This window comes from Hemibagrus wyckioides, linkage group LG19 (genome assembly GCF_019097595.1).
Source record: "Hemibagrus wyckioides isolate EC202008001 linkage group LG19, SWU_Hwy_1.0, whole genome shotgun sequence".
Taxonomy (NCBI): Eukaryota; Metazoa; Chordata; class Actinopteri; order Siluriformes; family Bagridae; genus Hemibagrus; species Hemibagrus wyckioides.
The window spans coordinates 13816647-13843253 of record NC_080728.1 but is presented as its reverse complement, the minus strand read 5'-3'; the positions used below and the strand labels follow the sequence as shown (position 1 = coordinate 13843253).

The window sequence follows — 26607 nt, the reverse complement described above, 5'->3', positions numbered from 1 at the left end:
TTTTCATTAGATTTGCCTAAATAGTTTCTTGCATCATTCTGAAAATCACTTAACTAGTCGACTTAGCCTGAAGGTCCCTATACAGGTGGCATTGGAAGCATGCTTGATTAGGTGCTCAGGTAAATGCCTTCATCAATCCTTTCTCAATAGCTAAAGAGCATCAAGGTTGAGGAGGAGATCTTACACAGAATCATCTGTATGCATGCCATAAGAGTGCTTTAAGTAAAGGAATGTGTGATATTAAGGTTGTTTGAGGCTCACGACATCGGAAACTCATCAGCTCTCATTCCTCACGCTCAGTTTGACATACAGCTGGTCAATTACCCCAGAAGTTTTTTCCTTTAATCTGTATACTCTTTTCTCCCTTTGTGCCAAGGACAAGAAACTGATTTACATTAGCAAAACAATCAGCTGGAGTCTGTGAGAAGGTCCACGATCATCAGGAAGTGGCGAACTTCTCTGTTGGAGCATTTTTTCTTATTGAAATGACTTAATTGCAGCATTTGTACGTGCTGAACTGTGATGTAAAAAAAAAAAAAATACAGCTTCAACCAAGTCTATAAAGATTTTTTTTATAGAAATGCTTCCAATGTGTAATGTAGTATATTGTAATTCAGCACCAGATTTAATCAGTGTGTAGAAAAATAAACCCACGTCGTAGCCAAATGGTCAATAGCTGTTGAAATGGCTTGTAGCTGAACGAACATCTGCTGCTTGAGAAAGTCACTGCACATCGGCCATATGTCAACTGTAGACAAATTTTCATCCATCTCTGAAAAACTGCGTAGAAATGTGCTGTTCAAATCAGATTTGCAGCATAGAAAAAAAGAAAAAGGAAAACATACAACCCAATAAGCATGAGGAATATAAGTCTGGACCTGCTGACAGACCCTGGGATTTTTTAAGAGGTTTACTATATTACACTATGAGGCATTTCTCGCTTCCTTTATACATGAATCCATCATCAGTTTGGCGTCATAGAGTGAAAGTGAAGATTATGTGGCCAGTGTCTGGCATCCTGTTCAATTACAGTCAACTGAATTAGTACAGATTTAAGATAGTGAGGATTAAAAGGGGAGAAAGAAGCTTCATCATATTCAGCAGGGGAAAATGGACTGAGCGACAACAGCGTTAATTCAATTCGAGTTGTATTTGTACAGTGCTTTTAACAGTAGACACTATCTCAAAGCAGCTTTATAGTAATCCACATTTAGTTTGCTAATGAGCAAGGCAGGGACAATGGCAGGAAGATCCAGCTAAGAGAATTAATATCGTCTTATCTGGTAGACTCCGGATTCAAGAAAATAGTGTCATGTTTGGTACATTCACTCAAAGAAACTGTCTGGACTGTGAATGAGAGAGTCTTTTGATGCTCTCTGTGACTTTCAATGCGTCAGCAGCTTTGGTGTGTGTGCATATAGAAATAATCAGTGATGGTAAATTAAAGGAGAAGTTCACTTTCAGAACAAAAAATCTACAAATAATTTTCTCATCCCCTTGTCTTCCAAGATGTTCATGTCTTTCTTTCTTCAGTTGTAAAGAAATGATGTTTTTCTTCAGGAAAACATTTCAATTTAAATGCAGTTTAAATGCTGTTCTAAATGATCCCAGCCGAGGAAGAAGGGTCTTATCTGGTCATTTTCTTAGCACTAGCTCTGGGATGCGTGTCCGCGATGCTACGTGACACAAAGTTATATGTACCTTTTTGTTAGTAAAGAGCGTTTGACTTTCTTTGCACTTCCTTGGTCACATTCGCTTTGTAAACACTGGGTCTGTAGTTCCGCCTATGTCACGCGTGACCACGTAGCATCATGGACGCTTTAACTACAAAAGCTTGTCTAACACTAGCTCTGGGATGTGCATCCAGATCCAGATGCTACGTACTACGTAATCACGTCAAAAGGTCACACGTGACGTAGGCGGAACTACAGACCCAGTGTTTACAAAGTGAACATGCAAAGACCAAGGAAGTGCAAAGAAGTCAAACGCACTTTTCTAACAAAAAGGTACATATAACTTTGTGTCATTCCACACGCAACAACTTCGGAGCGTTCCTCCTTCTCCACAATAGTAAACACTGGGTCTGTAATTCTGTTTTTCGACGTGATTACGTTGTACGTAACGTCACGGACGCACATCACAAAGCTAGCGCTAGACGAGACTTTTGCGGTTAAAAAGTATACAATTTTTTATTTTTCTAAGAAAATGACCGATGGTTTGGCTAGATATGACCCTTCTTCCTGGGCTGGGATGGTTTAGAGCTCTCTGAAGCTGCTTTTAAACTGCATTTTGGAAGTTCAAGCTCGAGGGCACCATTACAGTCCACTATATGGAGAAAAATCCTGAAATGTTTTCCTCAAAAAACATAATTACTTTACGACTGAAGAAAGAAAGACATGAACATCTTGGATGACAAGGGGGTGGGTAAATTATTAGTAGATTTTTGGAAGTGAACTTCTCCTTTAAGTCAAGTCTGTTTATTTATGTGTTACAAGTAATGTATTTAGGACAGGAGAGCTACACTGATTTACTGATTTTAACAACTACTTATTATTCCTATAATTACTTCCATTAGTTCCCTAACTACAATACACATTTGCTGACATATACCTAGCATTTATCTGTCATGCCATGAGAATGATTATCTTTTTTTTTATTAGACTGCCAAACTAATGTGAAATGTATTTATATTTATATTTTTTATTGGTTCATCACTACTTTTTTAGAAAGAGTGATCACACAGAGATAAGTTCTAAATGGATCGGTTCTCTCTGTCTTGCTATCTCACTGTCTGTCCTTCTCTCTCTCTCTCTCTCTCTCTCTCTCTCTCTCTCTCTCGCTATCTGTCAGTCTCTCTGTTTCTTTTTGTCTCTCTTGCTGTCTCACTCTCTGTCTGTCTGTCTCTTGCTTTGTCACTCTCTCTGCTTACCTGTCTGTCTCTGCCTCTCTCTCTCTGTCTAACTCTCTGTCTGCCTTTCTCTGTCTCTGCCTGCCTCTCTCTCTCTCTCTCTCTCTCTCTCTCTCTCTCTTTCTTATTTTTAAGATGATCTCAAGATGATTTAAGATGAGCTTTTGGGAAACTGGACTCGCATTACCTGTACTTATTTCTCAGCAGAATCTACACAACTCATCTTTCAGAGGAAAGCCTAATTACTTTTAGTGCTTCTAATGCAGATGCAGCACATTTCCATGTTACTCATTATTCTCATTTTAATTGGCTCGTTTTTTGTTCAGGTGTATTTAGCCCGAAAAAGCCTCGGGCGAAAGAACAGCTTTTATCTCAAACATAATCCATCAAACACAGTCAAGCAGATCATAAATAACTTGTTTCCAGTGTAATCGTTCAGCACAATGTCTTCCAATCTCGGTCCTCAAATAACCCATTTCTGCATACTTTAGTAGATCCCCTACTCTCATACGCAGAAGGCGACACTTCGGCTCATTAACAAGCACTTGCTAAAATGGTTGTGTTGAAGTGAGAAGGTTTTCTTTGTAGCGTTACTGCAGGGTGATTGAGAAACACAGGTGTAACCCATTTTATGTTGGTTTGTTAATTAGAACATGAGTTTAATCAGGTGTGTTGACAGCAGGGAAAATACTACGAGGAAATTTCAAAACACGCTTTAAACAACCCTGATTGATGTATATGCTCGATAGTAGAGCTGGAAACAAAAGAACAGAAAGCAGATTTCCAGAAATTTGGATGTTCATTTTGAAAAGATGAGACAAAAAAGAAACCGTGAGAAGAATCAGACACTTCTGGGGATTATAAATCATTACAAATTATGGGATTATAATTCATTACAAATTATGTGATTATAAATCATTATACATCATGGGATTATTAATCATTACAAATCATGGGATTATTAATCATTACAAATCATGGGATTATAAATCATTATACATCATGGTATTATAAATCATTACACATCATGGTATTATAAATACTTACAAATTATGGGATTATAAATCATTTTACATCATGGGATTATAAATACTTACAAATTATGGGATTATAAATACTTACAAATTATGGGATTATAAATCATTACAAATCATGGAATTATAAATACTTACAGATTATGGGATTAGAAATCATTACAAATTATGGGATTATAAATCATTACAAATTATGGGATTAGAAATCATTACAAATTATGGGATTAGAAATCATTACAAATTATGGGATTAGAAATCATTACAAATTATGGGATTAGAAATCATTACAAATTATGGGATTATAAATCATTTTACATCATGGGATTATAAATACTTACAAATTATGGGATTATAAATCATTACAAATCATGGAATTATAAATACTTACAGATTATGGGATTAGAAATCATTACAAATTATGGGATTAGAAATCATTACAAATTATGGGATTAGAAATCATTACAAATTATGGGATTATAATTCATTACAAATTATGGGAATATAAATCATTACAAATTATGGGATTATAAATCATTTTACATCATGGGATTATAAATACTTACAAATTAAGGGATTATAATTCATTACAAATTATGGGATTATAAATCATTACAAATCATGGGATTATAAATCATTACAAATCATGGGATTATAATTCATTACAAATTATGGGATTATAAATCATTACACATCATGGGATTATAAATCATTACAAATCATGAGATTATAAATCATTACACATCATGGGATTATAAATACTTACAAATTATGGGATTATAAATCATTTTACATCATGGGATTATAAATACTTACAAATTATGGGATTATAAATCATTACAAATCATGGAATTATAAATACTTACAGATTATGGGATTAGAAATCATTACAAATTATGGGATTATAATTCATTACACATCATGGGATTATAAATACTTACAAATTATGGGATTATAATTCATTACAAATTATGGGATTAGAAATCATTACAAATCATGGGATTATAAATCATTACAAATTATGGGATTATAATTCATTATAAATTATGGGATTATAAATCATTACACATCATGGGATTAGAAATCATTCCTCTTTTACATTTGTGTACTATAAAGACAAACAGTTCTGATTATATTGAACTTCAGTATGAGTAATAATTTGGGAGATTGTTATAAATAGTTGAATAAAATATATGTACTTCTTCTTTTCAATGTTTCAGGTAATTTTGAGTTGGTCAATCTGCTGTTGGAGAGGGGAGCAGACCCCTTAATTGGAACCACGTACCGCAATGGCATTACTTCAGCTCCTTTAGGGGATATGAACTCCTACAGCCTTGCTGCAGCACACGGGCACAGGTAAGACACAAACACAACACATATGTATATTCCACAAGGGCAACATGATGAATTATGGGTGTTCTCAATGCCACTATATGCCTCTATATCTGTCTGGTGCCATAACTGTTAGAACATTTCAGGCATTTGGCCAGATTTGTTAGAAGAAGCCTTTATTATCGCCACACATACATTACAGCACAGTGGAATTCTTTTTTCTGCATATCCCAGCAGGAAGTTGGAGTCAGAGCACAGGGGTAGATATGATGCAGCACCCCTGGAGCTGAGACGGTTAAGGGCCTTGCTCAAATACCCAGCAGTTGTACCTTGGCAGTGCTGGGGCTTGAACCCCGCCCTTAAACCCAGATCCTTAACCACTTGAGCTACCACTGCCCCTAACTATTCATATCATATCTATATCGATTAACTACACCAATGTTCTTTCCAAATCGGGAAGCTGTTGTTTATAGTAGGCAATAGACAACAACAGATATCTAATGATAGTTTGGGTTTTTTCATATTCTGGAAAGGTTAGGAAAGTTCACTGGGCTCGCTGTCAAAATCTACTATGTAACTGGGACTATAAGTGAGTCAAAATAGAATCCTTTAAGCAGCATTTGCAAGAATACTCATGATTTTGCAGGGAAGTTTTATTTTATTAACAAACAAAGAATGTCTTTTTGCTCCCTTTTTGGGACCTTGTCAGCTTGACTCTAAACATAACTGGGGGTTTAAAACACCATCCATCCATCCATCCATCCATTATCTATACCCGCTTTATTCCTAATTAGGGTCACGGGGGTCTGCTGGAGCCTATCCCAGCACACATTAGGCGAAAGGCAGGGGTACACCCTGGACAGGTCGCCAGTCCATCACAGGGCCACATATAGACAGACAACCACACTCACTCACACTCACTACTATGGGCAATTTAGAATTACCAATCAACCTGATGTACATGTTTTTGGACTGTTGGAGGAAACCGGAGTACCCGGAGTATTTAAAACACCAATGCAAAAAAATTACATCATTTCAGTGTGGATACACACACACACACACACACACTCACACAACATAATCCATTTATCAGCATAATCCATGAATAGCGTCCAAGTGTGTCTCATGACTAGTCCAACTTTTACAACTTTTACTCTTTAGTCTTAATTTTGTTGTATTGAAAGTAGTATCAGTTATCACAAAGCAAACACCAGCTATAAAGATCAAATACAAAACACACACAATCAAATTTGCATTGTTTTATTCCCCCTCTTCATTAATGCACCCTTGACACATTTTTAAAATATCAGTAAATTAAAAAAAACAAAAACATGACCTGTGTGTGTTTGTGTGTGTGTGTGTGTGTGTGTGTGTGTGTTTGTGTGCATTCATGTCTACAGCAGATAAACTAGAATAATATACTAGAGTAATGAAAAACTAAACATAATTCATATGTTCATGTCTGTCTATACAGCACATGAAGAAACTCTTACAGTATGTGTGTGTGTGTGTGTGTGTTACAAATGTACCTGCTGAAGTAAGAAAAGGTAGAAGAATGTAGAAGGTGTTTTAGTATCCCTTGTTGATATGCAGTCCTGGCAATGCTTGAACTGTTAGAGACTTGTTTTCTTCACTTATTTACTACTATCAAGTCAAATTGACCTGACGATTATATTTAATCAGATTAATAATATTTGATCAAATTTTCTTCAGTTTTGGGGTTTGTTACATTCCAAAAAGCTCAGAAAAATTCCCTTATAATAAAAAAACACACACAATGAACAGGTTAATGTGTTTAAATGTAATAAACGCTTGTGCATCCCTGATTTTAATTTTTTTTTTTTTGCTCCTTTTGGGGGTATTTGACCCTATTTTGACATACACTATATTGCCAAAAGTATTCGCTCACCTGCCTTGACTCGCATATGAACTTAAGTGACATCCCATTCCTAATCCATAGGGTTCAGTATGACGTTGGTCCACCCTTTGCAGCTATAACAGCTTCAACTCTTCTGGGAAGGCTGTCCACAAGGTTTAGGAGTGTGTTTACGGGAATGTTTGACCGTTCTTCCAGAAGCGCATTTGTGAGGTCACACACTGATGTTGGATGAGAAGGCCTGGCTCTCAGTCTCCGCTCTAATTCATCCCAAAGGTGTTCTATCGGGTTGAGGTCAGGACTCTGTGCAGGCCAGTCAAGTTCATCCACACCAGACTCTGTCATCCATGTCTTTATGGACCTTGCTTTGTGCACTGGTGCACAGTCATGTTGGAAGAGGAAGGGGCCAGCTCCAAACTGTTCCCACAAAGTTGGGAGCATGGAATTGTCCAAAATGTCTTGGTATGCTGAAGCATTCAGAGTTCCTTTCACTGGAACTAAGAGGCCAAGCCCAGCTCCTGAAAAACAACCCCACACCATAATCCCCCCTCCACCAAACTTTACACTTGGCACAATGCAGTCAGACAAGTACCGTTCTCCTGGCAACCGCCAAACCCAGACTCGTCCATCAGATTGTCAGATGGAGAAGCGCGATTCGTCACTCCAGAGAACGCGTCTCCACTGCTCTAGAGTCCAGTGGCGGCGTTCTTTACACCACTGCATCTGACGCTTTGCATTGCACTTGGTGATGTATGGCTTGGATGCAGCTGCTCGGCCATGGAAACCCATTCCGTGAAGCTCTCTGCGCACTGTTCTTGAGCTAATCTGAAGGCCACATGAAGTTTGGAGGTCTGTAGCGATTGACTCTGCAGAAAGTTGGCGACCTCTTTGCACTATGCGCCTCAGCATCCGCTGACCCCGCTCCGTCAGTTTACGTGGCCTACCACTTCGTGGCTGAGTTGCTGTCGTTCCCAAACACTTCCATGTTCTTATAATACAGCTGACAGTTGACTGGAATATTTAGGAGCGAGGAAATTTCACGACTGGATTTGTTGCACAGGTGGCATCCTATCACAGTTCCACGCTGGAATTCACTGAGCTCCTGAGAGCGACCCATTCTTTCACAAATGTTTGTAAAAACAGTCTGCATGCCTAGGTGCTTGATTTTATACACCTGTGGCCATGGAAGTGATTGGAACACCTGATTCTGATTATTTGGATGGGTGAGCGAATACTTTTGGCAATATAGTGTATCTGGGGGTTTAAAACACCACTGACATCCACAAAAAAGGAAAAATATCCTGAGGAACTTATAGGGGATGTATAGAGAGGTGTAGGGTGTGTGTTAATGTTTTTTTCTTGTTCATGTTCCTCAAAGAAAATAAGCCAAGACCACCGATTTTTAAGTTAAAAAATATTTTTCTTTTATTAAAAATGTTTTAAAAACATTATTCAGTGTTTTCTTATTCGAACATTCTTCATCGTTAATAGAAATTACACCTTCCTGCAAATTGATGAGTATTCTAATGACATGTTTCTTAAAGAACTCTGTTTTGAGTTCTGTTTTTTTTTTTAGCTTTCTGGAATATTATTCCAGAAATATTAAATATTATATATCAGATATTATTAGTCTGATCAAATATTATCCTCAGGTCAGTTTGACTTGGGAGAAATAAATTAACCTGATGGCCAGACAAGTTAAAAATAAACATTTTTTTTAATAAACAATCTTTTATCAGAGCTGAATAAAATACATCTAGAGAAGCTTCTTTCCCCAATGCGTAGGAATTGCGTGAATGTGGACACCCACTCTTACACTCACACCCAGGCTCAGCACTGCATAATGAAGGCTTATTGAAATTCACCGTAACAATTCTAACCAAGAATCAAGTGCATTAGACATCCGGCTTTTTCATTGCAATCTGCAGGCAGTCACTCAGACCCATTTGAGTTTGAACAATATTGTAGCCTGAGCCAAGTTTAAGAAACCAGCTTCATTGTGCGACAAGCCCCTGAGACATTAGAGACAACGAGACTTATGTTGATTTGTTGCTTTGCGTGAATCAAACCAGACATTTTCAGAGTCAGAATGTACTTTTACTGAGTTATAATCATGCCCCAGAGCAGACGGCGGTAAAATGTGCAAAAGATTATTTTCATTTCTTGATAAATGAGTCATAAATATTAATGGGCTCGACGTCTTTTGAAAATGCATGTTATATTTTACAGTTTTTAAACTCCAGCTCATCTTTCTGTTGGTAAAAACATAGTGTCAGCTATGTGTTCATCATTTCGAGTTGGATAGCTAAAGCAAAACATGTGGGGATATGAAATATTATGAATGGGTACGAGTAATGGTGCATCACTGTCATGGCATCGCATTAACCAAATGTTCTTAGAAGTTAATGTTAGTACATTAATAATTTCCCCTATCCCAGTAATTGCATTTTGGCATAATGTGGCTTTCATTACTGTACATTTACTCCTGTGTGAGTGAATAGGAGTTTTGAAAAGGCTAAATAAGTATGTGTATGTGTGTTTGTGTTTGTGTGTGTGCGCAGGAACGTTTTCCGGAAGCTTCTGTCCCAGTCGGAGAAGGAGAAAGGCGACATGATGTCTCTTGAGGAGATCCTGGCTGAGGGCTCGGAGGCTGGCGGGGAGAAACGAACAAGCCACTCGGAGGGCACACTTCGCACAGGCAAGGCGAAACTGAGGGCCCTCCGAGAGGCCATGTACCACAGCGCCGAACACGGCCATGTGGACATTACCATAGACATCCGCAGCTTGGGTTAGTAACCACACTGCACGACTGCCATCACATCTGCAGCCTGTTAGTACTTATTTATTTTGGTTATCGCATGCCTCCACTGCCTCATTTCCCACCACTGCATGGGTTCGTACTGACAGTAGCAGGCAGAGTTAACTAATTCTAAGGGTGCCACTGATTTCTGAGCTGCGTAGATGCCTCGGAGTGACAGACGTTGGTCGTGTGTGTAGGTGTGCCGTGGACTCTACACACGTGGCTGGAGTCTCTGAAGACGTGCTTTCTGCAGCAGCGACGGCCGCTGATCCAGGGGCTGCTTAAAGACTTTAGCTGCATCCAGGAGGACGAGTACACCGAAGAACTCATCACACATGGCCTACCGCTTATGTTCCAGATCCTGCGAGCCAGCAAGGTTCACACTTACTCCTCAGAGTACATCATTTCACACGATATATGTCACTACAAGTCAGTGCAGCATTTGCTGTGAAGTGTTCATTTTAAAAACTCTCACATTTGGCAGATGCCTTTATCCAAAGCAACTTACATTTTTATCTCATTTTATCTCTCAACTGAGCAATTAGGGGTCTTGCTCAGGGGCCTGCAGACAGGGCAGTTTGCTGGACCTGAGATTCAATTTAACAACCTTCCAATCAGTATACTAACACCTTAACCACTAAGCTACCACATGAGACAGTTAAGACAGCAGCTTAACTTCAAAAGATATGTCTTGTTGGTAGTCAGGGAAAGGAATACACACTCGTGACACTAGTGACTTGCGTTTTCTGATGAGGGCTTGTTATTTTTCTAGGACCCGGTTTACATTATCGTAATGACCTGTAGGCGGTTTACACCTCTGAGCAACTCAGCAGCAACATGGTCAGGAACACATTTGTATGATTCAAGCATTCAAAGGCAGTTAAAAACAGCTAGAGATGCTTTAGCCTTCTCAAATGCCTTTTCCTAAACAAGAATATCGACAAAGTCATTACGAAAAACATTTTTTTTAATGTATCAGTCTAGGCATAATGGATTTTGCAATTGAATGAAGACCAGTGGGAGTAACAGTGATTTTTATTTTAATTACTTTTAACAAATAACTTAAGCAGTCGAGCCGTCCTGAGGTGACTAGAAATCGCATTAGTATTTCAAAAACCCTGCCCAAAAAAATCGGCAGAGAGAAAATTGCAGTCTAATAAAGCAGAAATACTTCATTCAACTGAATATTCAAATATTATTCGTCATATACACAAACAATACACCCTGTGACATGTGGTGAAATAAAATGATCTGTACAAACAAAGGAAATATATGAATGAGGATTGGTGGCAGAAGAGTATGACCACTGTGAGTAAAGTGAAAAATTTGTGGAGTAAAAATGTTCTAGTGCAAGAATGCAATAAAATCAGGCAGAGGTATTCGTCTTTATTGTGTAGAAAAATCCAAAACCAATTCTAAGCTCTAGTCCTGTGTGTGTGGCCCATGGGAAGAATCTGCTCTTCATTCTCTGTGTTGGCGTCCCTGACCTCCACAGCGAGGAGAGTCCGTTGTTTGGATGGATTTTTTATTTTCTATGAGTGAAATACATGCTTGCTATCACTTGCAGTATGGTGCAGCAGAAATACACAATGTTAAAAATATTTCAACAAATAGGATAAGCAAGAAGGAATATAGGGTCCTTGGTGTTTGGTGCATTACTGCATTGTTTTCCAATAACAGCACATACTTAAGTGTTCTTTTTCCTCTTTCTTAACAATAACAATAACGCTGACGATTTTTAATAACGATCATGTCTCTGCTACAGAGCTATCTCTGCACATTCATGAGATTCTGCTGCCATGTACAAACTGTCAATCACCTCATTGGCCACTTATTTACCATCAAGAAACACAAATTAAACACATTTATCATAAGGAAAGGTCTTAGGGGTGATATAAGGGTCAATTCCATCAAATCATTTGTGTAACTTATGAAAAGGAAAGCTTGTCACCTGTCCCATTCACTAACATATTGGAAATATATTTAGGGGGATATTCATGAATAGTCATAAGCATGATAATTACATTTGTATGCTATTTATGCTAATTTGTCTCAGAAATCTGGAAATCCTCCCACAGTAATTGGTTGCCAGGTTAAAAAATAGCACCATGATGACAGATCAGATTCTAATAATAATTAAGAAGCAGCTAAATGAAGAAAGCCCACATTCTCTGCACAGTAATTTCTCCATATGAAGCACACCGTGTTTGTATGCTCAATCTTACCGTTTTGTTTTTTTGTGTTCGTCTCACATTGTGTTTTAAAGATAAGAGAAAAACACAATGGCTGCAGCATCATTGATTGGGGATGATTCACGCAGTTATTTTATAGTGTCACATTTTTATATTTAATATTTCCCTTAAATGGCTGTCCATTCTTTTTCTCTAAAAGGTCAATTTCAGGGTGACATACAGACAATGGCACTGAAGTTAGACCAGAGTCAATATTGTGCAAGAAAAAAAAATACATTTGTATGTATTTGTATGTGGATCAATGTGCAAAAAAAGTTAGTAGTAGTAGTTAGTAGTGCACAACATATCAGTATTACTGTAATTATATGCTTTCAGCTTGCATTTATACTTTTATTGAAATCATAATTATGAGTTGGACTGTTATGGAAGCTCCCACATGAAATCACGTTACAAACAAACATGAAAAAGCAGACAGGAGTGTAATGAGGATAGAACTCTATTAGTCTGTGTATGAAAGGTTCACTGCTGTTTTTTAGATAGATAGATAGATAGATAGATAGATAGATAGATAGATAGATAGATAGATAGATAGATAGATAGATAGATAGATAGATAGATAGATAGATAGATAGATAGATAGATAGATAGGAGACAGTGAAATTCTTTCTTTGCATTTCCCATCCTCAAAGGGTTGGGGTCAGAGTGCAGGGTCAGTCATGAAGCAGTGCCCTTGGAGCAGGGGGGGTTGGGGACCTTGTTCAATGGCCCAACAGTGGCTACTTGAACTAGATAGATAGATAGATAGATAGATAGATAGATAGATAGATAGATAGATAGATAGATAGATAGATAGATAGATAGATAGATAGATAGATAGATAGATAGATAGATAGATAGATAGATAGATAGAACTTAACTGTCATTGTATAGTACAGGTGTCATTTAGTATCTAACAAAAGTGCAAATATTAGCAATTATGCAAATAAATAAGTGCAGATGAATTTGTAAATATATGGACAATAAATAAATATGGCTATGGCAGGTAGTATGTGAATAAATAAATATGTGCTAGTTGTATATACAGCACAATATGTGTAAAAATACATATTTATTATACTATATGTCTGTGTGCGATATGTGTGCATTATGTACATTGCATGTACAACAGTAAGCAATGAATTTACAGTTCTAAACTTTTATAATTAGAGAAGATGTAACAGAATGAACAGGGTGAAGCAGAAGTGCAAGGTGATTACAGGCAGTGAATTGTTAGTGAGACATGAGTGTCCTAGCAGTGTAGTGTAATGTTGAGTAGGTAATGTTAACCTAGTGGCCCTGAACCTAGTAACTGCTATATAGCAAGGGTAGAAAAAGTAATGAGAAATCAGACTGAAGTGAACAGATAATGTGTCAGAATTTTTCTAAATAAAAAAATGAAGTACTGTACTGTACTTTGGAGGATGCTGTTATCCAGAGTCACCTTCAGTCTCTATCTCAGACACTTAACAAGCTATATGCTTGGCTAATGCTGTGTAGTTTACTATTAAATTAACGAGAAGTAAAATATCCTATAAATAACTAGTACCATTACCATTAGCTACAATTAGACTACAATTTGACTAGCCCAATCATTATTAGCTACAGTACTGGGTCGATGCTAGTTAAGCAAAAATATCAAGCTAAACTAGTTGTAAACATTAGCAAAATTAATGACCTTAGCATGCTTTTTCCAAAATTACATAGAGTTCATGCCTTCCATGACTGACTGACTGAGAGAGAGAGAGAGAGAGAGAGAGAGAGAGAGAGAGAGCGAGAGCTGTCTCCCTGACCTGTGACTGAACTAGGGAGCTGATTGAGACACAGCCCTAACATGCAGCATATTGAAACACTTCTCCTGAGGAAGAAGGCCTGAACGCTCATTCCCATATCCATATACAAATGTACACAGTTAGCTACAGGGCTAAATATATTGTGTTGAGTGAGAAGGTCAATGAATTTTAAAATCAAATGATTATTAATATTTTTTCTACACTCATAAACTTAATTACATGCTTAATTTAAGACATTCATTAAAAAATAAAAATCTAAGGGGAAAAATACAGTTTTAATGTTGAAATATTATATTGTAATGCATTTAATATTGTACATAATTATAGTCTATATAAAGGAATATAATTATTCAGTGTCAAGGGGACTCAGGTGAAGTATAAATACCCCAGAAAAATACAAAATAATAGCAATGAAGTACAATTACTCATTTATTTTGCACTCTTCCCAGGCAGTAAGTGGTATAGCTCAGCATTCTGTCTGAAAGATGTTTAAGGTTTTGCGTGCGTTTCTATAGAAACGACTCGTTTCTGCATCCGAGTGGAATCTCCAAGCCATTATCTTGTATTTCTGACATAACCATCATGAATGAACTGCAACTCCTCGCATTTGCATTTTACTCATTTGGCTGACGCATTTATTCACTCGTGACTTGTGATTTTAGACAGGACACAACTAAGCGGCTGAGGGATGGCTCAAGAGCCCAAAGGTGGCAGGATAGCAACTTGATCCCCTTACATCAGCAGCCCATAGTCTTTACTACTGATTTAATCCACTGCCTCTCCGAACTGAATGCTGAATCTAGCTCAGTACATTTTTTTTTCAGTCTCTTGAAAGTACCTGTTTCTGAAGTTTTTCACAGCAGCTTGTGTTGGTTTGATATTGTACCTTTTTGGTGACTCTCCCTGTGTGTGCATGCCTGTAATAAACAGAACGAAGTCATCAGCCAGCAGCTAGCTGTAATCTTCACCCAGTGCTACGGGCCATTTCCAATCCCCAAGCTGACAGAGATCAAAAAGAAGCAAACCTCACGACTGGGTAAGTAACGTAGTGCTGACCTACTTAAAAACTCGCTCGAATGTAGTTTTGCTTCATCTGCCTTCGATTGCACTTGCCTGTGCTTTACATAAATATGAGTATTGCACCCACACGCAGGTGTCAGTCACTTTGTATTATTGGATAGAGATTTTTAAAAATAGGCAGCTCCAGCATTATTTTGATTTTGGAAGTTTTTATAAAAAATATCACAAATCACGGATCCCAGCACTGCTCATATAAATCATGTGTTTTGTTCCATGTTCACCACGTGCTTCTGTTTAGATTTGCTTTTGGTTTTGTCCTGCTCTGTTACTCATTGTGGTCATCTGTTTTGTGTCTCAAGGTGTAACCTGTTGTATCTTTTGGTGCGTTCAAGTCATGACAAAAAGATTGTAGTTGAATGCATATGAGCACTACCACAAAAAATGAGGAATTACAAGAAGGGGAAACTATTCTTTTAAGCTCAGACTTTATAAGTTAGAAAGAAAACAAGATGGACTCAATGGATGCAGCGGTCTCAGTTAACGCTAAATTTGAACGTTTACTCGTCTCAGTAGCTGATTTCAGTTATGTGTTCAGTATATGCAGCATGCTACTGAAATTCAACCATGCATTTATGTATTTGCAATAAAACACACTGACATGCTACGAGCACAAAATATGATAACATCATACAAATTATAATATAATATGTAACAGTAAAGTTAAAAGTAGCTTCATAAATTGATTAAAAACATGAAAAAGCAGACCCACACAATGGACAGTCTTTGTTTTTCATTTTCTAGAAGTAGAGTTCAATGTAAAGCTCAATGTAGTTTTTAAAGTGGCTTAGACACTTTAATACTCGTAATCACGACTTCCTGAGAGGTCTTGAACACAAAATTTGTCCTGTTGATTGTTATCATATACAGTATTTCTGCACTTTGTGTTCTCATATTTCCTTTTGCTTTTGAATCCTGCCTATTCATTTACCTTGCATTTATGACTTTGCCCTAATTAAGGATATCATGCTGAACATCCGCGCTTCCACAGAAAATGACAATATTGTTAATAATACTAATCTCACACTAAAACATTTCAATGTATTGAAGTAAATCTATTATAAATATGTAAACATCAGCCCATGTCACAAGTCTTGCCACGCTTACATTTAGTACTTGATTAGAGTACTAATTAATTAGATCCCAGTGATTTAGATACAGTCCTGCAAAATGACCAGTGGTGATCTGGTTCTTTTCCGTATAACCGTCCAATGCCTGCTGCTACAAAGCTATTTTTGTCTCATCTGAGGTTTGGATCTGTGCTTAGGTTTGGAAAACAACAGGCCTTTTCTTGTGGCATGCCTTCAAAACATTGTGCTGGCATGGAGGTGGCATCTAATTGTAGATTTGGAGAATCAGTGACCTAAAAGAAAACACCAGAAATCTCCAGCTGCAATCCTTGGAAAAAACTATTGCCTCTCAACATTCTCCTCAGAATCTGCTTCAATCCTCTTTTCAGGCAGATTCATAACAGCTCTAGTTGTTTTAAACTTCTCCATTTTTTGCAGTGGGTATTTTCAGACATATAGCTATATATTATATTAAATAGCCGTTTTTTTGATTTCTGAAGGTCACCACACTTTCGTCTCATTTTAGTTCTTTGTTCTGCAGTCTACCCAATCTTGATGAATAACTAAGGGAATTTTTTTTATCTGCCAATGAAACAAGAAAGGAAGTGGAAAAGACTAATAAAATTTCGGAATTTCTAGGGATCTTATATTTGTGGTGTTTTTTTGTTTTTTTCTTTGATTATTTATTTATTTTGGTCAGAGGGATTGGGGGTTAGGGGGTAAATTCTGGAGCTGTGCATTTAAGCAAGCCATTCACGTTGCCTTGGAGCACAGAAATGGACAATGTTGCAAAACACAGTAGTTTTACCATCAGATAGTGCGGGGGAGGAATCCTAAGGTGAACTGCAAGAATTTTTTTATGTTTAGAGGAACTCTACCGCCATCTAGGTGGCACATGAGAAATTACAGGTCATGGGTATAGCAAACGGTCCTTTTCTGTAATGGTCTCGGTGCTCACTGACCATAAAAAAAAGGCTTTGTTTAAATGAGATTAAATCTCATACACATGTTGCTTCCTCAGATCCACATTTCCTGAACAATAAAGAGATGTCAGATGTGACGTTTCTGGTGGAGGGAAAACCTTTTTATGCTCACAAGGTGCTGCTTTTCACAGCATCAGCGAGGTAAGGGACTAAATAAATGTAGTAAATTGATGTATATCTGAATTATAATTATTAAAAACCTGTTTTTGCTTTTTCCACCGTGTAGGTTTAAGTCTCTCCTCTCTAACCGGCCGGCTGCAGAGAACACATGCATTGAAATCAGTCACGTCAAGTACAACATTTTTCAGGTTGGAATGCTTTTGCGCTCACATGCATTAAAACATTGGACTGGTACCTGGCCCTGGTGTCTCACAGACACTAAATGTTCTGTGTGTTGCAGCTGGTGATGCAGTACCTGTATTGTGGTGGCACTGAGTCACTGCACATCAGAAACACTGAAGTCATGGAGGTATTACAGAAGTGTTTCTCATTCTCTCTTTTTCACTTTACATATTATTCATCTCCTCATCCATCATCTGCCTCTCATATGTCTCCTTTATTCAGTAGATCTTATAGAATGAGCCATAAGAGAGGATAGAGCTGAAAATAATACTAGCCAAGCCACTGAATCATCTTTATTTGTCATCAAAATAATCAATTTTTAGGCATCCTGGATATATAACTCTAACCGTAATAGGGGGCGAGATGTACTTTACCTAATTGTCTCCATCAGTCAGATTCAGCGCACGTTTCAGAGCCATTCCTGTAATTGTCCCCACATTGTTATTTCTAGAAACTTTCCCTAATAATCGCTTTTACTGTCTGATCGCTTTCCATGAGCCTGTATCCTGAAATATTTCACGATACTCATAAAAGCCTTTTCTCTCTGCCTGTTTTGCAGCTCCTGTCTGCAGCCAAGTTCTTCCAGCTTGAGGCCCTCCAGCGACACTGTGAGATCATCTGCTCCAAGAACATCACCATAGAAACGTGTGTGGACATTTACAAACATGCCAAGGTGAGAAGAAAGCATATTTCAAAATCTTTCACAGTCCTGTCATGAATCACTAGCTCAAAACGTCAACCACCGAGCATCGCTGCTCGTACACAGTGTACCAAAAGTCTCCTTACAAAATGGGAAAATGGAACTTTTTTTTTTTTTATAACATTCGAGTGGAGTTGTCTCTCTCTCACACACATATGATGAACCCGTGATGGTGCTATGCATGTAATTGCACTTTGAATGCTCTTCCTGTTAAAGTCCATCACCCTGGTGACAGCTTCCTGTTCCAGCCATGAGAATGATTTCAGTTTGTTCTTCTTCTTTTCTATATTATATATGGAGTAGAGAAGTATGAAAGACATTTTGCTTTTGCTGAAAGTTGTTAAGTTCCCTGATGTTTAGAGATTTTTTGGGACACTCTGTACTGAAATGTGCAGTAGCCTTGGAAAAACCTTCACATGAAGAAATTTCTAGTTAAGATATTTTCTATTATATGTGGTTGTGAAAAGACTTTTCAGACTGAAATGTGGATATCTATTTTTTTGTACATACAGTGAGGTCCAGGTGTCTGAGACCACAGTAAAACTCTGTCTTACTGAAATAACAGAACGCTTTTCAGTATTCAAGATGTCACACTATTTCTAGGTCACTGTTTCAATGTAAACACATGTAATACTGACCACGTACAACCACTATGTACAAAAGACACAGTTTTCCTCAAGCTTAAACTCTCCTATTGAAGCACATGCATAGACGACACACTTTTTTAGATGATTTAAAATGGATTATCAGACTTTACACAAACTTGAAGCTCCCATGCCAGCTCGAGTACACAGTTTCAGTAAAGCAAAATGGGGAGATCACAAATGCTAAGGAATTCTGAAGTTTGTGTAAACATTTCTACTACTTTTCGATCAAATTGTTGCAGATAATATGTAATAATTTCTAATGAACATTTTTCTGTTAAATTGAAAAAGAATACCAGCCAGAAGCATAGTGCTCTCAGACTTCTGAATCTCACCCGCAAGTAACGTTCTTACATTTATCTCCAAAACTGAAAAAGGTAAACATTTGTATTTCACAACTGCCTTCTGATTACAAACTGACTAAACAACTGCAAACATTCTGTGTGTGAGAAATCACTTTCAGCTAGACATCTTTCACATTTAGTCTTTTTCTTTTTTCTTTTCACACTTAAAATAGTTAAGTCTGAGTCAACCATGGATAAAAAGAATCCTGGGTTATTTCGTCTGATGTCTCACACTGCTCATACTTTACCCCAGGGCTAACATTTAATCCTGAGTATGCATGCATAATCTGACGCGTACAATCCTAAACCCTGGGTTAACCTTTTTATTTGCATATTTGCCGCGTCAGCAAACGGGATTAGATAAATGTGACTCTTTAAGAAATAGCTTGTCTTGAATTTTCTCATCACTGAGAAAAAATGATGCCAAAAATCCTCCAGTTTCTGACCACGCTGTAACGTTGTAACTCTGCTTCGTTTCACATTGTACATGTTTAGCACCACAAAAGTGCTATTCACCCTGCTAAATAAAGTAATGATAGGAACACCTCTACCTGGTGTTAAAAGTTTAGAAGGATGATAACCCAGGGTTTAATGTGCTGCAAAAAAGCCCTTTTTAGAACTATGAATACCTCAAAGAATGCAACTCTTCTCATGCAAATTGTGTTCTCATCAGTTCCTGGGGGCCACAGAGCTGTCAACTTTCATCGAAGGCTACTTTCTGAAGAACATGGTGCTCCTGATTGAGCTGGAGAACTTTAAGCAACTCCTATATGAGGTACCTGCCGAGAGCCCCGGCCCGGGCCCTGCCTACGACGTGCTCAATGATCTGGAACAAACCCTGGCCACTCGCATCCACTCCATCCATCTGTCATCTTCCAAGGGCTCCGTCGTCTGATCCCAGTGCGAGCTTACACCCATTTTGGCCTGCTGTGCAACTTTTGGATTCATCACAGGCTCCTTTTGGTGTCTTTCGGCCGATTTCTAGGATGAATGTTTGTGAGCAGTTATGACATCCGCTGACCTGTACCAAGAGGTTGCGATCTGAGATCTGATTTTTTTTTTAAACTGCAGAGGCAAATGTGTCATTTCATGGGATACATTACTGTATGTGTCATGCAAACACTTGCAAACCAGCATTCTGACATGTAATCGCTGGCAAAAACAAACAAACAGACGTTTTACTACTAAAGATGTCATCTTCACTCTGCTTAAGCTCTTGTAGACACTGCAAATAGTCAATAAGGGAAGAACCATGAACTTGGGGTTTAGTCACTGCTTTTTTTTCCATCACATTATCTTTCCCTGATCATTCGTCCAGGATCAGATGAGAAAATATTACGTTTCTTTTCTTTCATCATTGACATTCAAGACAAAGAAAAAGCAAAAATGCTCTAATTACTGAATCTGCTATATCTAATTACGGTACACCTTTGATATCAATGTGCCAAATGATATAGATGCTATTTATTTATGCTATGACTTTTGTTTGAGTTTACATTATTTGTAGCAGTAAATAAGGATTAGTCTGGAACAGTGGATTCCTCCACAAATTAGTTTGCAAACTGCGTAGTAAAAGTGAGAAGAGAACAGATTAAAGAATTTTCGTACAGCAAGATTTTTCATTCGCCGTCTAATCTTATTTAACGATAGACCTGGTCTCTAGTTAGAAAGCAGTCTGTCATACTGCCCTTGCTAATTGTGTTCTCCTAGGTAACACATCGTCCTCGCTGTAGGAAGTCCTGTGCTCCGTGTCCCAGTTCCTTTCTGCCCAGTTTTAATGACCTATGAAACCACCACTGTGCTTAGTACACTGAAAACTGAGCAGCTCATCCTTGCCTTGAGGTTGTGTAATATCAATATTCTGTTTCAATAAACTGCATGGGCCCTTTGCAGTCTTTACATTTTATATTAAAAAAAAACCTAAAGGGAATAAAAAACAAAACAAAAAAAAAACTATTGTTGAACTCCATCAGTATGTCATTAAAGGACGACTCTTCTTAAATTCCAAACTGTGGACGCAAAGTGTGTGGGATCGCTGCTGGGCAAGAGACGACAATGGAAAAACGAAACGAAACAAAAAAAACAAAACATTTACAGGAAGATGCCAACACACTGGTCAGTACCACTACGACCCTACGAAGTGTACATACTGCAAACCCACGTCTGCACCTCTGCTTTGGTTATATGTGATGCCAAGCTCAAGTGTTGCTCTTTTAATTGTGCGATTTTGTCATTGCCAAAATGCATGTCTTGTGTTTTTTTTTTGTTTTGTTTGGTTTGGTTTGGTTTTGTTTTTTTGTTCATTTTAAATTTGTGTGTCCTTTGGTGTCAGTGTTAAACTGTCCTAGGACTGTAATACCAGCATGTATGTATGAGTGTGTGCGTGTGTGTGTGTGTGTGTGTGTGTGTGTGTATGTGTGTGTTTCCACATAATGAACCCAAAGTAACTAATGTATAGGAGAAATAATAAGGCACTTCATCCAAAGAACATCTGAAGTTACTGCTAGCATTCGAAGAAATTTAAGACGACGGTCTGTTTGTCCATTTTCATAGTCTTTGTTATCATTTTCCACCCGTAACGGCAACCCAGTAATCCCAGTATATTATGTATTATATACATCGAGCACATAAAATATCGAGAGATGGTATGCAACATTCAGGAAAAGTACATGGAGAGAGATTAAACGATGGATTGAATGTTTTGTAGTTAACATTTTACGTATCAGGAGCTGTACATGACAAACCGGAATGTTTAAACGGATGAGAAGGTTGGTTAATCTTCCTGTTCCCGATGTGTAATAAGAGATTTACGAGAGTTAAAAAGAGTTTATTCATATGTAGCTAACAAAGGGATGATATCGTGATGCAAATAATTCTAAACTGTGAAGATTATTTTATTTGAAATCATAGTAGCTTTATTTTCTTACAATATATGTCATATTGTTACTCTCCTTTCAGCTGTTTCGTTGTAGCTAAGACAATCATAGATTTTTTTTTTTTTTTTTCCTCTCCGACATCCTCAATTTTCAGTCAAATGTCAAGTGTTTTTCTCATGTACGTGTGCCAAAATGTCTCGCAACAGGTTTCAACTACAGCAAAACCATGGACGTGCAAGGAATTTACAAACGGACATGTTCGAGGGGTCCGTGTTTTAACTTTTTTATAATTCTTGATGGCTTTTCGTTCGTTGCTCCTGCTAGAACTGAAGTTGTGAAAGCAATATCGCACATATAATCAACTCTTGAGAAAGATATGGTCTTTGTCGTTGTTGCCTACGATGGACATTGGGAACGGTTGTCTTTTTAGGTCTTTATTAATTAGTGGAATAGTCCTGTAGTTCAGTACTACACGAATTACATATTCGCTGCGGACCAGTTAAAAAACTAGAGGCCATTGTGGTTGTTAGTGGATCCTTAAAACAAACTTCTTCAGACAAAATACCAACTTGCTCATTGTGTCTTGGCTTTGACTTTTATCTGCTTTGGCTGCTATTAAGACATGCTTACAGACGTCGCGGCTCGGCGCCGTGGTTTTCTTTGATGTCTCTATTACACAAAACTTGCATGCTTTGACTGAATCTGAGGGACTTAGTTTGCTATCCTTATTTCACCTGATTGCAAAATTGTACATTGTACAAAGGATACGTATATAGAAATATATCTATTAAAACTTAGTGTAAATATAAAAGGGATGTGGTTGACTTTATCATTGGAAAAAAAAAAGAAAAAAAAGAATGTCACTTCTGCTACAGTGCAATTGTTCAATGACATGCGTTTGTGTACAGCCAATAAAATGATCATAATTTAACCATGCTCTACACTGTCGTGGTTTTTGTTTGTTTGTTTGTTTGTTTTGGATGAAATAGAAAATTCAGGGGCAGATTTACATTTACAGCATTTGACGGACTCCCTTTTCCCAGAGCAACTTACAATTGATCTCATTTTTTAATAAAACTCCCGGTGAAGTGCCTTGCTCAGGTGACATTTCAATGGACCTAGGATTCAAACACACTACCTTCTGATTACTAGTCCAACACCTTAACCACATCCCCAATATGTGGGGATAAAACCCGACATAATGTACTGTAATGGACTTTGTATTGTGGGTAATCTCTTTATCAACCTTTAGTCTTTGTAAACCTTCATGCCTAAAGCTTTGCGTTTAGTTTAGTATACAAATACAGGACTACCCTCTATCAAATATCACTGCTTACCTACAGACAACATAGAATACTGTCATTTCAACCTACTGTATGATTGACCAGGTATTTCTCAATAGAGGATCCAATAATTAGTATTATTGTATATATTATTGTACATAACTACCATGTAGTTATGTACAATACAGTGTAGCTACACCCTTTTCCTAGTGCCCCAGTAATCCATGTCTCCAGTAAAAATTGGCACAAGTGCACAGTAGCTGCATGATGCAATAACTACGTTCACATGTACATCCAGAGCGATGTACATTTTATACAATTGAGGGATAAGGGCCTTGCTCAGGGGCCCAGCAGGGGCAGTTTGGTGGACCTGGGATTCAAACAAACAAACAACCTTCCGATCAGTAGTCCAACACCTTAACCACTAAGCTACAACATCCCCAATCACTACACTGTTGGGTCTAAAAAAAAAAAATTGAACAAACATTCACAAACACTCGATCTTGTCAGCAGTACAAAAAATACAAAAGCTTATATCATACTGTAACACATGCCCCTATTTCTAGAAACTCCTTTTCCCAGAATTCCCACTCTGAAATCCCTTCATCTAGAGCAGCGAAACTTTTTCTACTCAAGGGCACAGCAGTGACCCTGGGATTTAAACTCATAACCTTCCACACAGTAGTCCAGCATCCTAACCACTGAGCTACAACTTCCACATTCTTAGTAACATTCTATTTTGGGTTTGTTAGTCTTCTTGCTGTTGTTGCTGTGCTTTTGCTTCCTCTGTATTGCATTAGTCATCACTTCATATTGACAGCCTTCATCTGTCTCTGTGAGCCGATTTCATTTATGGTGAATTTGGAAATAGAGAAAAAGTAGAACAAGAAGAAGAAGAAGAAGAAGAAGAAGAAGAGGAGGAGGAGGAGGTGGAGCAGAAGGAGAAGTATTGTATTTACAAGAGTTTGTCTTATTTTAATGGCTGACTTAGCATTTAGTCCATTGCCTTGACAACTTACAATACACACACACACACACACCACAATGAATAGCGTTTGGAATTGGCAGAACTTATTACCTTTTTGTCACCCTCTTTGTAAACGTCTAAAGGGGTGGTGAAATATTCACTGCAACTGCACTGCATTGTGTGAACACTGGAGAAAATCAAGGGGAAAAACAGTCTATTTCTCAGAGACAGGGCAATACACAAATTCTTAGAGAAGCGTGCCAGCATACCAAGGCCATGAAAATGTTTTGTATAGATTTTTTTTATTCCGTTTTTTTCTTTTTTCTTTTTATTTGTTACACAATGGCACAAAATGAGGAACGTTTCAACAGCACTGGATTATATTGAAGAACAAAGAAATTATAAGCTAATATACTGTTATTAATCAACACCTAGTATATGTTTTTATACTTTAATGTGGTTTCATAACCTACAACAAATCAAGACAAGAACTGGGACCACCAGAGGTCTGTAAGACTTGCTAAAGAGTTTGTGAATTTTTTTATTTAACATTTATTATTGACCTCTCATAATTATTAGCCTATTTTACTGGATGCTTGCATTAAAGTCTTCCAGATCAAAAAACAAATCCAAATATGGCAGCAGTTTATTCTAGAGGGATCAGTCATTTTGCACACTAAAGAAACAGGCTGTTCCAATCGACCAACTAGTTTCATATCCAACTTTCTAATGACATAAAGAAGTAATTCTGTGAAGCTGCTTCAATATAGTGACTTTATCTTGGTCTGAAGAGACATGTGCAGTCTTCAAAAGTTTGTTGACTGACCTAAATAATGGCATAAAAAAGTGATGAGCCAATCATTACTATCAAAAAGCTATAATATAGAAAATATTACTTTAGTTAGTTTTAGATTTATGAATTGTATTTAAGCAACTATGTTTGCAAAGAATTGCAAAGTCCAAGATTCTATATCTTGTGGCCATTTGAGTGTAACAAGCTACCAGATTATCTGGGGATCATGGCTGGAGTATCTGAAGCTAAGACTAAACACTGCTAGACATTTCAAAATGACTAAAAAGCTTAATCGAGAGATTTTCAAAAACAGGTAGCCCTGACACTGCCATCCAGATTTCAGGATGCTTTTTAGTACGCTATAAAAAGGGCAAATATCTGAGTGAGTTATTCACGGTTGCGAGGTTCCTCCGCTCCACAAAACTCGGTATGTGATACACACTGTCACCGGAGCAGGCTTTGTGCAGCGGGTGGCAATACATGGTCCAGAGAGCTGGGGTGAACCTGTGAAGAAGGACATCTGCCAGCCTGAGCCGCAGGTTACAGCTGGAGCAGACGATGTGATTGGGACAACACGACTGTTCAGGCAGCTGTTCTTGTATGCGGAGAGGCCCGAGACGGACAGAGGAAACGTCAGGCTGGGTCACTGCATGTTGTACAGAAGGTCTGTGATCTCTGAGGCGGTCTAAGGTTCTTGTCAGCTCCAGCTGAGCCCACCTCACTCTAGCCAACTCTCTCTGCTGCTGCAGGCCAAGAATCCGCAGCCTCCTGCGCAACTGAACGCTCTCACGCCGGAGAGCGTTGGCCACCCAGCGTTCTGTGGTGCACAGAAAATCAAGTTTAATGCTGATTAAGGCGCTCTGGCAGAGCACTGACCTAATTTATTGTACATGCTTAGAGAAAAGGTTCAAGCTAAAACAGCAAGATGCTTTTCAGTTTTCCCTTTGGGGTTTTTTTTCCAGTACTTTAGGAAATCAACCATTATTCAAAGAGCTCTAAAGGAAGTATATAGGAGAAGGCATCAAGAGTACTTATCTTCTCTGTTGAAGTTCTGTCTTGTATTGGTTTTCATAGAACCTTTAACAATAACCCTCTATGGACTTGAAAAGAAGTCCATATTGTGTTTTTTTATTTTGTTTTGTTTTGCTTTTTGTTAAAGATAAAAATGTCTTAAAGTTAAAAATAGCAGTAAAAGTTATTTAAGATAAACCATTACCATTTCCAGAAAGAACATTACACTGCGGTTGTCTTTATCTTATTTTTGTTGGTGCCACAATAATCTGAATTTTTATTCATAAGGAAATTTTACACAGTCAGAGTAAAATGACTCTACATTTTATTGTGTAACTAACAATATGACTCTTTAAAATTGTTCTTCTTTGGCATCACTGTAAATGACCTTTTGACCTTTTTTTTTTTTTAGGAGTGTACATTGGTGCCATTTGGTGTGGTCATCTTTAGTGTTAATGCTGAATTGTTTACTTTCCGCTGTTTCCGACGAACAATATAAACACTGCTACTGAGTCCATTTTCAAATAAAAAACATTACAAAGGAAGAAT

General features: G+C 37.7%; 1 protein-coding gene across 2 annotated transcripts in view; it reads left to right on the top strand.

Annotated features, from left to right (window-relative positions):
- btbd11a (BTB (POZ) domain containing 11a) overlaps nt 1-22935 on the top strand; it is a 214870-nt gene extending 191935 nt beyond the window's left edge. For both annotated transcript variants that reach the window (XM_058416565.1, XM_058416566.1), the window contains 9 exons: nt 5160-5295; nt 9709-9935; nt 10145-10323; nt 14899-15004; nt 17137-17239; nt 17325-17406; nt 17499-17567; nt 18000-18113; nt 19802-22935. In XM_058416565.1, the coding sequence (XP_058272548.1) occupies nt 5160-5295; nt 9709-9935; nt 10145-10323; nt 14899-15004; nt 17137-17239; nt 17325-17406; nt 17499-17567; nt 18000-18113; nt 19802-20023 (1238 nt within the window). In that variant the 3' untranslated portion in view covers nt 20024-22935. The remainder of the gene's footprint in view (nt 1-5159; nt 5296-9708; nt 9936-10144; nt 10324-14898; nt 15005-17136; nt 17240-17324; nt 17407-17498; nt 17568-17999; nt 18114-19801) is intronic.
- The last annotated feature ends 3672 nt before the right edge of the window (nt 22936-26607 follow it).